This window comes from Mycteria americana, chromosome 9, assembly GCF_035582795.1.
Source record: "Mycteria americana isolate JAX WOST 10 ecotype Jacksonville Zoo and Gardens chromosome 9, USCA_MyAme_1.0, whole genome shotgun sequence".
In the NCBI taxonomy this organism is placed as follows: domain Eukaryota; kingdom Metazoa; phylum Chordata; class Aves; order Ciconiiformes; family Ciconiidae; genus Mycteria; species Mycteria americana.
In genome coordinates this window covers 32,169,051-32,181,320 of record NC_134373.1, presented here as the reverse complement: position 1 = coordinate 32,181,320, position 12,270 = coordinate 32,169,051, and the positions used below count along the sequence as shown (strand labels likewise).

At 38.8% G+C, this 12,270-nt stretch overlaps 1 protein-coding gene across 6 annotated transcripts in view; it reads left to right on the top strand.

The window, feature by feature from the left end:
• Positions 1-12,270, top strand: part of MYLK (myosin light chain kinase) — a 223,507-nt gene that overhangs the window by 153,103 nt on the left and 58,134 nt on the right. For all 6 annotated transcript variants that reach the window (XM_075512682.1, XM_075512681.1, XM_075512680.1 and 3 more), the window contains 2 exons: positions 5,098-5,214; positions 8,234-8,320. In XM_075512682.1, the coding sequence (XP_075368797.1) occupies positions 5,098-5,214; positions 8,234-8,320 (204 nt within the window). The remainder of the gene's footprint in view (positions 1-5,097; positions 5,215-8,233; positions 8,321-12,270) is intronic.

Genomic DNA, 12,270 nt, shown 5'->3' with positions numbered 1-12,270 from the left:
TAGGTTTAAAGATAGCAAAAGAGAGACATTTGCTATAATCACTGGTAATTTATTGCAATGTCTAATTATTCTTCTAAATGTTTTGTTTTTAAATCAAGGAACAAAGCAATGTCTTATGTCTAATTTGAATTTATCTGGTTTCTTCTTCCATACACTTGTTTCCTTTCTCCGCTAAGATAAAAAGCCCATTTGTACTTGATAGAATGGCTTTGACCCTGTAATCAAGATACCTCTCTAGCTCTCTTTTTTTCGAAACGTGACAAGTCAAGCTCTTACTAACTTTCCCTGCATAATGCACTTTATCCAGCCCTTGGAGGCTTGGGGTTGTTTTGTTTTGTTTTGTTTTTCTTTTTAATACCTCCTCTTCAGTTGCTGTTTGTTGGTTTATTATCCTATTTAGAAAATAGGCAGCAGAACCGTATGTCAGTATCAGCATCGGTGAGATGGAGGTCACCTTCCTATTGCTGTGCTTACTGTAGGTCATTGGTCCTCTTTCTACCTTGCAACAGTGCAGCTCATGTTTTTTACTTCTGTATTAAACCTTTAAACCTTCTGAAAATAGAGCATACCTTGCTGTCCATGGATGCTTGTCATTTCACTATCTTAAGCCCCATTTTCTTTGAGTGAATAGGACTCAGCTTAACAAGTAAATGAGATTGTTTATGAGGACTGCCCTGTTTTCTCTCTGTCTTTTCCCTTTCCAACATTCTTTCTATCATCTGTAAGTTTATCAACGTTAATTTATGAATACTTCTACATCACAGATTAAAATATTGAATAACTTTGGTCCCAGTCTGATCACAGAGGAAATCCACCGGAAACATACCAAGTGATGATTTCCTCTTGTCAGCTTCTTCATGAGATCTTTATTTTGGCAGCTCTAACTCTTCCTAACATGAATGTCATTAATATAGTAATGTAGCATTAACTACAAGCAGAATAATGGGAGGTAACACAAATATTTCAGTAAAGACTAAGAAAATTACCTTTACACAGCCACATTTGCCAGTTAAATGTGTAATCTCATGAATAACGGAAGTAGGTTTCTTACGTTGTTTTCCTTAAAACTCTATCAATTAACAATAATTAAATTTGACAATTTTTCTTCTCTGAAACTCATGTGAGTTTTTTCACTACTTTGCCTGTTGTCATTGTAACTGTAGCCAATATTTTCCAGTCAACCCACTTGCCATTTTTAAACATGACTGTGACACTAGCACATATTTGCACTTTCCCAGACAATTTGTGATTTATTAGAAAATTAACACCAGTGAGCCAACAAGTTCCTTAACAAATTTGTTATGGCTCCTAGGCACAATTTCTCATGGCCTAGTATTTATTAATATTGCCTAAATACTCCATAGTACTTCTTTATCCCATGGGATACAAATGAGAAAGACATAAACTTCAGTCTGCATCACGGATAGGAGTCAGGATGTTGGCCAGCTAGATGCCAGTGCGGGGAATTAGACTCAGGAGCTGGTTTTTGTTGGTTTGTGTATTTGTTTTATATCTGAAGTTGACTTTCTGTGGAGTTTCATGGAAAGAATGCAGAAGTCTAGAGATATTTTAAACTGGCTTGCACTATTTTTGAGTTAGTCAGAAAATCCTTTAATAGCTCCAAATGCAAGGGAAAGGCTTTGTGTATCTAAACCAGAGCCTCCAGTAAACTGTCAGCTTCTGTGGCTGTTAAGGTCTCTTCTAGAGCTGCACCAGTTCCGATGTCTAAGTGGAGGATCCCAGTATTCATGTTTACTCCAATCCTGCCCTTTGTGACAGTGTTTTGAAGACTGTCCATGGGCTGGTTCCTAAAAAAAAAAGTAGAGGGATGAGGGGACAAAATTGATAGCAAATTCTTTTAGTTGACTAGGATTTGTGAAGTGCCAGGACTCAGAATACCCAACTGGAGTAACCAGTCTGGGATTTCTTGCAGTTATGAGAAAATAAGCTTGTTTCAGGTCATGAAGGGTTTTTGCAGAGGAAATACCAAATACTTCATTGAAAGACATTTGGCCTTCTAGCCCCGGGAATTGACTGTAGCTCTAGATCACAGAACATAGGCCTATTTGGGAGTTTCCTGTCCTTATGAAATCTCATCAAGTTTTGCCTGTTTGTTTTGGTTTTTTTTTTCTGCTTTTCTAAGAAAATGAGGTTTCCACAGCCATGCACGCTCTCAGCCTCCCCTTACACTCCTGACCCAGCCTGGCTAATACTTTTTTGAACCACTGGCCAATTTCACACTAAGTCCTAGTAGTCCACAGTTTCATGAAAACTAGTGGCTAAATAAATGAGAATGACCCAAATTATCTCATTTCACCTTCACTCCTCCACTGAGGGCAGAATACCACCATTGCATCTGGTGGTAGCAACAAGCCCCGCAATCCCCATGTACTTTGTACGTGCTGTTCCAGTGTAATTGCTGGGGAGTATGAAGAAGTAGAGGGAAACAGGATACAGATTATTGCTGCAGGGGGGTGGCAGTCAGGAGAAAAAGGATGCAGCCCTTGAAGAAACAGATTTCCTTCATCCTCCTTCTCACAAAATAACTTCATTAAAATTCAACACATAAATATTCTTTTGGAATGAGTAAGACTGACATTATTTCATGAGGACTCTGCTTCCAGTGGAATAAGCCAAATGCAGCTTCCATCAGACCCGTGCCATGCAGCCTGGCCAGGACTAGATTCTAAAAGCAAAACTAATACAGCACTGAATGCACATGGCAAGTCGAGGATTGTCATGAGAAAACGCTAAGATTTGCTTCTAGATTTTAGTATAAGTGTGGGGAATGACTTATTGTTAGGGTGGGATATTTCTGTTTGTATATGCTGCATAAGGAAGTGTTTTTCATAAGACATGAACTTATATTGCTGCAGTATACTGTATGGACAACACTGCAACAGTATGAGTGGTGAGGAATGACCCTATGTCACATTAGCCTTCAATGAGCTGATTAGCATGCAGGTGAGGAAGGGCTTTTGAGCAGGAAGAAAATGCCAGCAAAAACGGAAGTAAATGCTGCTTTGTTCCAGTCCCTTAATGGTCCAGTTATCTTTACAAGCCAGACTCCTTCCCTACAGTAAGGTGGCCAGAGATCTCCTTCATGTGTATGTGTCTTTCTTCCATAGTTTATGTTCTTTTGCAATAGCATTTTTAGGTTCTGATGTGTGATCTTTTCTAATCATGTTATATAGATTTATACAAATTCTTATACTGGAAGTTATCTTTGGCTTGCTCTCCAGCTGTCTCTTTAAACAGCAGAGACACGTGAATTTATATTTGCTAGATGCCTGCAAGAATACTTTTCTAGTGTCCCTCCTCCATTTGGAATGGAACTGCAGCTCGTGACATTTTTGGCTCAGCCTGACTCATGGAGATGAGTTGTCTCAGGGAAGGCACGTGGCTTTTCTTTTGACCCTATGGTTAGCTGAGCACAGCGCATGTGAGTGAGGGGTCAGTTCTCTTCTGAGATAGTTTTAACATTGTTTCTCAGGGGGAAAATTGTCATTATTTAGAGCTTCTTGATTTTGTGGAGGATGAGGAGGTGGGAAAATTCATTTTCTTCTAGCCCTTGTGTATGTCTGGCAAACCAAATTTGTTGGGAACCATTTGATGTTTTTTTATAAGATTTGTGTTGAATAATAACATCCAGTTTTACAATGAGGGAAAATCTGAATGCCAAAAGCATAATTGCCAGGTCAGAACTGAGGTCTAGTCTCCAAGGGGAGCCAGTAAACTCTCAAAGTTCTTCTGATAGAGGGGTGTTCTGTTCAAGGACTTTTCAAGGACCAGTGTCACCTTTGCCTGTGCCATCTCCCACAACACAAGGGATATATTTGATGGGGAGCCTGGGATTAGGCACTCTGGAAGGCAGAAGGCAGCCTCCAGTTAACATAGAGAGAAAGGTGGCAAATAGCAAGAGATGCTGGGAAATTTCCTTACGTCTCAGGACACAGGGCACATGTCTAAAAAACATTGTCTATCCAATCTTGCCATTAATTAGGAGAGACTGTGAGAAAGGCGAATGGAGGAAGGGGGAAGCTATTCCTGCGGCTGTGTGGAGGGTGGAGGCATTCTGGACAAGCTAACAGCAATGGGTGGAAGTGCACAATGTCTCGGGCTGTGTTTAGGGGATGGGCCAGGCTTTCCAGTGAGGAAGGAGAAAGTTAAGCCCACACTTCACCTTCACTGAGGGATATTTGGAAGGGGAAAGTCTGGAGTGTTTTAATTGGGATTCTCCCTGGGGAGCAAAGTACTTCGTTGTTCGAAGCAATGCAAGTAAGCGTAAGGGATTAGATAAACCACAGCTCTCCTTCCTCATCCCCCAGCTACTGGGAACAGCTTCTGTTTTGGTTCACAGAGTTTTATTTTTTGAGAGGAAATGTATTTCCCTTGGGTCATACCAAGCTTCCCTTGGTAACTACAGAGCTTATGTCACATCCTGTTTCTGCAAACCCAATGAAGTCAAATTTTGGATTTTTGTTTGAAAAGAAATGGATTTGTTGCAGTGACAAATTTGATTGCCACGGATATATTGGACTTTCTAACAGTTGTTTTACAATATCAGACACTTGTTCTCTGAGTAATTAAAGCAAAAAGAAAATGGCTGTCAGTGTCATTTTTAAACTTGGGCACTAAGCTGAAGTTCTGCTTTCACACATGGATGCTCATGGGAGTGCTAGAGAAAAGGCTGAATCAAAATATTGCAGATGGTTACTTGACTGAAGCCCTCTTGTTTACAGTCCTACGGTACTAGCACTTTTGGAGAAAGATCATCGGCATGAGGACTTCTTATCCCTGCTATAAGACACAGAACAGCAGCAGAGATTCTTCTCTGGGTCTTGAGTATCCTAGGGAACAGCAATAAGATTCAATTTATCTATCAATGTGTTTTTATTTTATTTAGCATTAATAAGGTTCCAATTCTGAATGTTGGTTCCAATGTTGAATTTTTAAGGACAAAACATCTTTTTCTAGCAGTGAAGATCACCTGTAGTAAAGGATTGGATCATTTGATGCATTATGTTCCTTAATAGCACTAAGATTTTTGTGAACTGCAACTTTACATCCATTTGATCTCTCCTTCCTTTGTATTAGGGACACTGTGTTCACTTACCATTGAGAAGACCATGCCTGAAGATGGGGGCGAATACAAATGCATAGCTGAGAATGCAGCAGGAAAAGCTGAATGTGCTTGCAAAGTGCTGGTAGAAGGTAAGTACTTTGCTGGATATGGGGAAAACCCTTCCTTAGAACTTCCTCCTTCCCCCTTTTATTTCCCAATACCAGCCTTTATGAACCACATACACAAAAAAGAACACTGCCCTCTTCCCTCCTGCACTTTTCAGTCAATACATAATTCAGTGTCTACCATAAAGGAGCATGAGCAGAGAGACAGTACAGAGCCAAGGGCTCTGGCTGCTTTGTGGAATAATCTATGTTCTCCTGCTGCCCACTGGATTCCTACAAGGATTTTAGAGCAGTAAGTTGAACCCATGAAGATTTGCTTCTGAGCTGTATGCATTCTTTAAGAGCACATAAGAATTCAGTGTGTGAGCCTGGGTACCAGTCTGCCTCAGGACTATGTATGGCACATTTCTCAGTCTAGAACTTTTCAATTCTTTGCATTCAATGACATTTGGTCATTTTCTTTTTCTAGTGGAAGTGAATAAAAATAAACAAATTAGAGGCTCAACCACCCTCGTATGCCATAGTCTTAGAACATGGAGAATTTGCTGACTGACGTACCCGTTTTCAGCCTCAGTCATGCTGATGACACTGTACTCTTGCCAAGTAATCTTGGCCTTGGGCATAAATTTTGTCATAAGGTTGAGAGCACAGACTTTTAAAACTGCCATGGACTTTAAGTTACTTAAGACACTTTAAGTAACCAAATGTGCTTCTTATCAGCTCACCTTCTGGTGAGCTCCTCTTTGAATACTCTGATACTTTCCATTGTAACTAAAAAGAACACAAAACTAAACAACAACGTAGATCTTAGGTACTAAGCCTTCACAGCTGTGTTGCAGATGTGGTATTTGGGGCAGGAGGTCTAGAAAAGAAAACTATTATTTGTTTTCCTAACATAGCATGGCACAAGCTAAGAATGTGATCCTGTAACTCCATCAGTAAGGGTCGGTCTTCATGTAGCTGGAAAAGGAATTAATTATGCATATAATTGCAATTAATTATATTGGTTCCTGTAATGGCATCTTTAGTGGTACTACGGTCACAATGTAGTCTGGCTTAGATATATGATAAGCTATTGTTTATATTTCTGTAATTTAAAGTAATACATTTTAGCAGCAATGAAGTTCAAAGAAGACTATCAAGAAGAGGCTTTAAGCAAAATCTAGTACCCTGTAACACCTTAACTACCACGGATGCAGAGGGTTAAAGGATCAGATCATCAAGTGCTTAGCACACTGTAGTTCTCCAGAGCTGCCCTTGCATCTTTTAAAAGTCTCAGTCACCTATGTGTTTTTCCCTTTGACTTCGCCTTCTGATCTTCAAGTAGTTGCTTTTCTTGAAGCCTCCCTTAGCATATTTCCCACTTCCAGTTTCCTGCTGGGCAATGCATGTTCTAGGAGGCTGGAAGTAGACTTTGGCTTGCAAAGTCTTGATCATGGGAGGCTGTCAGCTCATGACATATTCATTGCATGATGACATGAATGGCATTCCATCAGCTGTCTGGCTCACCCTGGTAGTGGCACCCGTGGTGTTAGGAGCTACCTGCTCACGTAATATTGGACACCAGAATGACCATATTCCTTACCTTGATAGTGGCTGCCTCGTATGTCTTTTCCATTCCCTACTGGCATGCTGCTTTGTATGGCTGAGAAGAGCTTTTTGAGGAATGGCACTACAGCAAACTCCAGCTATTTAGGAGAGACGCCATTTGATCTCCCATGTCTGTGACTGGCAGAGGGGATGACTGTTATTTTTAAATTAGAATTGTGATAAAAAACAACAATTAAAATTGCTCCCTTCTATTCAGTCTGCTGTCAGCATCCCAGATGCTGATTTTTACACTCAACAAGTAACCATAAATATCATTATATTCCTTTTAGCCCCATGGACTCAAATCAGATTGGAGGAGTATTTTACTTCAGTTGTGAAATTAGCTCAGGGACAAATCTGTAGAATCTCAGTGTCTGAACTCAGATCTAGTACAGCCTTCTGCTCTGAATTGTGTGCTAGGAGATTCTGTCTTCCCCTGTTAACTTTTGAGGAAACTTAGAGAGACCAATTTTCATGCTGTGGCACCTAGAAGTAGGTGACTGAACTAGGTGGTTCTGTAACATTTATGTTATCTTTGGTAACTAAATTTCAAACAGCAATCTCATGCACAAATCCTCTGAAAGCTGAGTATTTGAAAGCTATAAATTGATACAGCTATTGCTGAGATCATAATCCAAGTTTGGGATCTTTCTTCCAAAGAGAAATATCAGGATCAAACAATCCAACACACGGAGCTCGTTAGGATTTGCATTATATGACATGCTTGACCTGGGACAACCTTGCTGAAAAAAAGGTTGCACCTTCTAGTTATATGTGTCTATGTCATATGGGATACATAGGGAAGAGAGCTTGTATTGACTCTCAGCTGTCAGTGGAGCCTGCAGTGCTGAGTAGCTGCTGGATATGAGCTATGCAATCTTGAGAATAATGAAATCCATCATACTCGAGTCCTGTGGTGTCCCTTTTGCCATTTTTCTGTAGGAAGGAACCACTGTGTAAGAATACCTTCTTGGAAAGATTTAAACATACAGAAGAAATGCTACTTTTCAAAATGTGTTCATCTATATAGATCACATAGACAATGGAATAGAAGAATGACATGGCAAGAGATTCTTTTGGATGGAATGATGCTTCAAATATGCCTTTGTTTCCCTCTTCCATGCACTGCCTAAAGCAGCTTTGTGCACATTGTACTTTGTTCTATTCATTTAAAACAGACCTATCAGCTTAGATGGTGCCTCTTGTCTAGTTGCTTTCTCAGGTTCTCAGTGCAGCAGCTTTCACAGAGGGCTTCTCCCTCTCTGCTCCCTCTTCCTTTTAGGATGTGACATTCTCCAGCAAGTCTGTGCAGAAAATCTTTCTTAAAAACCAAGAGGACAGGAATTTCCCCTAACTTTGCAGAAAGATCGAAAACAAACTGATGTTAATAAGCAGCTTTTTCATTATCAATTTTTAAATAGGATTTGTATTTTATTATTTGTTTTGATTGCAGATGCCTCATCCACAAAGACCTCAAAGCCTACTGAGAAGAAGCCCAAGAAGCCCAAGACCACACTTCCCCCCGTGCTGCCAACAGAGAGTAAGTGACAGTGATTTTGATTACTTCCTTTTCCCTGGAAATAAAAGAGTGCTTTGGGATTCTGTCCCTTCTGTTTGCAGGCGTAGTAGCAGAAACTTGTGCTGTTTCTTTAACCCCTGCACATAAGTCATGTGAAATGAGGTTTTGCCTTGTGGGGATTAGAAGTAAGTGCTGAAACTGTGAGTTCAGACCTAGCCCACTCTATTCTCAGTTTTCCATAATGGTGCAATAAACTTATGACACAGATTTATTTTTGGCTGTCTCCCAAAGAGCACAGAAATTCTCGAGTAGTTTGCTTCAAGTCATGTTGTGTCCTGTGTAGACAATATACTGTCTTACCTTTGGTAGGCAAGGTATCTTGACTGAAATGTCCTGTAGCATAATCTGTCCTTTTTGCCATGACCATGGGGAGTGGTTTGGTGAATTTTACATTCCTTGTTTTAAGCCTAAATGCTTTACTTGTTTTTAATGTTTTCTGAAATAACAAATCAGCTATAAATTCCCATGTTTGCTACTCTGTATACATGCACTTGATTAAGAGGAAACTTTAAATGGTAAAGGCAGCACAATAATATATGTTTAGAAATTCCTAATACCACTACTACTTTTGAAATTAAGTGTCCGTGTGATACAAATATCTCTTAAATCAAACACTGGACTTTGAAAGTTGTCTATCTAAGATGTCCACCATGTGAGTTCCTAAAAAAGATGTAAAGACAGGGTTCTAATGGAAACATGACGTATTTTATCCATCTCTCTCTCAAAAAAAAAAAAAAAAAGAAAAAGAAAAAGAAAAAAGAAATAAACTATAACCTGACTCTCCAGCATGGAACATTTTCAGCTGCTTTCAGCAGGACTCAGTGTGGTTTTGTACTGATTGATGATCACAGGTAATAACTGTGCTTCTGGAATTGTTGACTTACATAGAGCTATGCCCTGGGCTACAGCTATTTCTGAGTTGCTGGCTGAGCATTATAACTTTCCCTCCAGCCAATCGTCTGGGGGTGTGGGAAGGGGCACACCGGCGTGCTCCACCTCTGCGCTTGAGCTTCAAATGCTGTAAATAATAGCAATTAAGAACAATCATTTTGTTCTTGAACATCAATAGAAAATAAAATTTTAAAGCCATTTAAAGCTCCATGGGATAGTGTTTTGAATAGTGTTTTCTATGCACACAAACACATACATTTCCTCTGATCTTCCCAGCAGTGTTATCAATTGCAGCTTTTCCAGGAGAAGGTGTGAGTTGGGAACTAAGTTTAAATATGTGGACATATGACCTGATCCACATCCTGCTGAAATCACTGCTTGTCTTGCTGTTGATATTAGTGGAAACTGGCTATAGGTAGCAAAACAGAAGCTAGCAACTCTGGCTTCAAACATGATTGGGAAAAGAAGGTTGAAATAATGGTGAATGGTTTTCTTAAGGTTGCTCCATGGCATATTATATCAGTGTTTAAAGTTCTTGAACTTCTCATAAGCTCTTTTTCAAAATACCTTTAAAACATCTTTCCTGTTGCACTGAAAACATCAAGGTAACCAGAGAGAATGTTAGGAAGCTGGGTTTTGGAAGAGCTTTTGGAAAACTTTGGAAAAATACGTATTTAATTTTAAAAGGATTTGGCTGCAGAGATTCCACAGGTGGTTTTTAACATCTCAGCCTCAGTCTCTGAGGACTGTGGGTATTTGTCTGCCTGAAATGAATGTTATATTTGTACGTTTGTCAGGGGCATAATACACAAAACGGATCCAGTAGACTTCACAGTTTCAATTTAAACTGAAATCCCTTTTAGATGTAGAGATTTTAAAGTTCCTTACCTGAAAGAGAATGGGCTTAACAAGTCATCTATTTGTGCATCTTTGCTGTATTTATCTCAAAAAGAAGGTTAATAAAGAATGACTGTGAAGTAAAATGTCCCAATCTAATAAGGAGATAAGTTTTTACTCTGATCTCTTCTAGTCTTTGTCACCACATCATCTCACCAACAGTCCTAATGGCAAGTGGAGTGCCAGGAATGATATTGAAGAAATAGAGAACAAAAATTCCTAATAATCCCACTGAATAAATTCTGAATTTTGAATAGTGAATTCAGTCACAACAGTATATACTGTATGGGGTACAGAGGCTATATACTCTCTGCCATTTTTAGAAATACTTCTCAGGGGAAAAAAAAATCTATATTTTCCATTTTCTGTAAGAAAGTGCAAGTCAAATTTCATGGTTAGCAGCTATGTCAACATTTTCTCCCTTCAGATAAATTATAAATGATCCTTGTTTTTTGCCCTAGTAGAAATCTTCAGGAAAGTAACTAACTTTTAGCTCCTGAAAGCAAAGATCAATACATTTCTTTTTGTGAAAGAGAATGAATGTTGTCAGTATGTTAATCTGTAGAATTTGTGTCATTGTGAGAATAGTTGCTGACCCAGATCATTTGACTGATCATTCTGACATTATTTTATTACTGGAAGCTTGGGTTTTGCAAGCTACAGAAATCCAATAGTAAGTAAAATTTTGGGCATTACCTCTTTTGAAATGCAATACATACTAGACTCTGGTTTAGAATAAGCAGTTATTCTCAGAAAAACATCTATGAAGGCAGCTTTGTAGCATTCAATGTTTAACAATATCTCTGAATGAATGCTTGCAGTGTTTATGTCCAGAAAGATTGCTCCCGTGCTAGCAAATCAGGAAAATTATGATGTATTTCTTTTTGCTTACAATTGATATTCTGTCACCAGAATTTAGTAATAATTATGACTCTGCAGAATGCAACTCTGTAATGATAAATAGAATAAATAATAATGTTTCTGAGAATAACAAACAGATCCAGCTTTGAATCTGAGTGAAACCAATCCTGAGGAATGGAGGAAGGGCACCTCTTTTTTTAATGTTGGAATTGGTTCATTCTTCACTGACTGTACTGACTTAGGCTTTGTCACTTGTGTCTTTGCTAGGCAGATGTGAAATGCTACTGAGACAGAATAATAAAGTGTTATGTTTCTTCTGCACAGATACAAAAGATTAGAAGAGGCAGTGGAAAATTTGAACCTTTCATTATTTATCATACTGCATACTCCGTGCTATGCCAGAACAATCAGTGGATAATATAAGGGTCTTCTAGTTTGACATAACCCCACAGCAGAAGTACTAAGCGAAAAATTCTCACCAGTTGAGCATTTCTCTAGGGAGCTTTGAAAGCATCTGCTGTAAAGGGATTTGGGCACCCAATTCCCATTGAAATTAGAGGTTACTTCAAATTAGGCTTAAAGAGACTTGCTTATTTAAATTACCAAGGCCACCTGCAAAAGCTTCAGTACCTATTAAATAAATGTTTTTGGCCCAACAGACAGTGGAAAAAAATCGAAGTGCTGCTTGAGATTTTTAACAGTAAATAAGGATTTGATGGTTTATAAATAAATATTCTCTTCTTTAAAAGATCTACTACTACCCAACACTTCCTAAAATTTTGTCCTCCTTAATGTGTGTTATGCTGAGGACCAAAACAGCAGTAAAGCATAGCTTGAGCAATTAGCTCAAGATCACACATTCATTTGCAGGTCTAGAACCCAACTTTCTTGATCCTCATTCTTGTGAGTAGTTTGCATGCCACACCCAAAATACTATAGATTTTTTAAACTGACACCCCAAAAATTTACATAAAACATGAGTTTTCCAAAAGGCTGATTTTTTTTCCAAAGTTTTTTTTTTTTCAACATGTACCAGGGGAAAAGGCATATTACAACAGTTAGATGCCATTTCTTAAACTTCACCAGGGCTGAGCAGAGCAACATAACTTTACTATAGTAGGAAGAAACTTTATCCCAGTCGTTGCTACTGAGAAAAGAATTGGCTTTAATGTTTTAGAAAATAACCCTCCTAAATCTAAGCATTGGATTAAAGTATTTGGAAAGAAATGCCCACTGTTTTTTGCTTTTTGTAGGGCTAATTC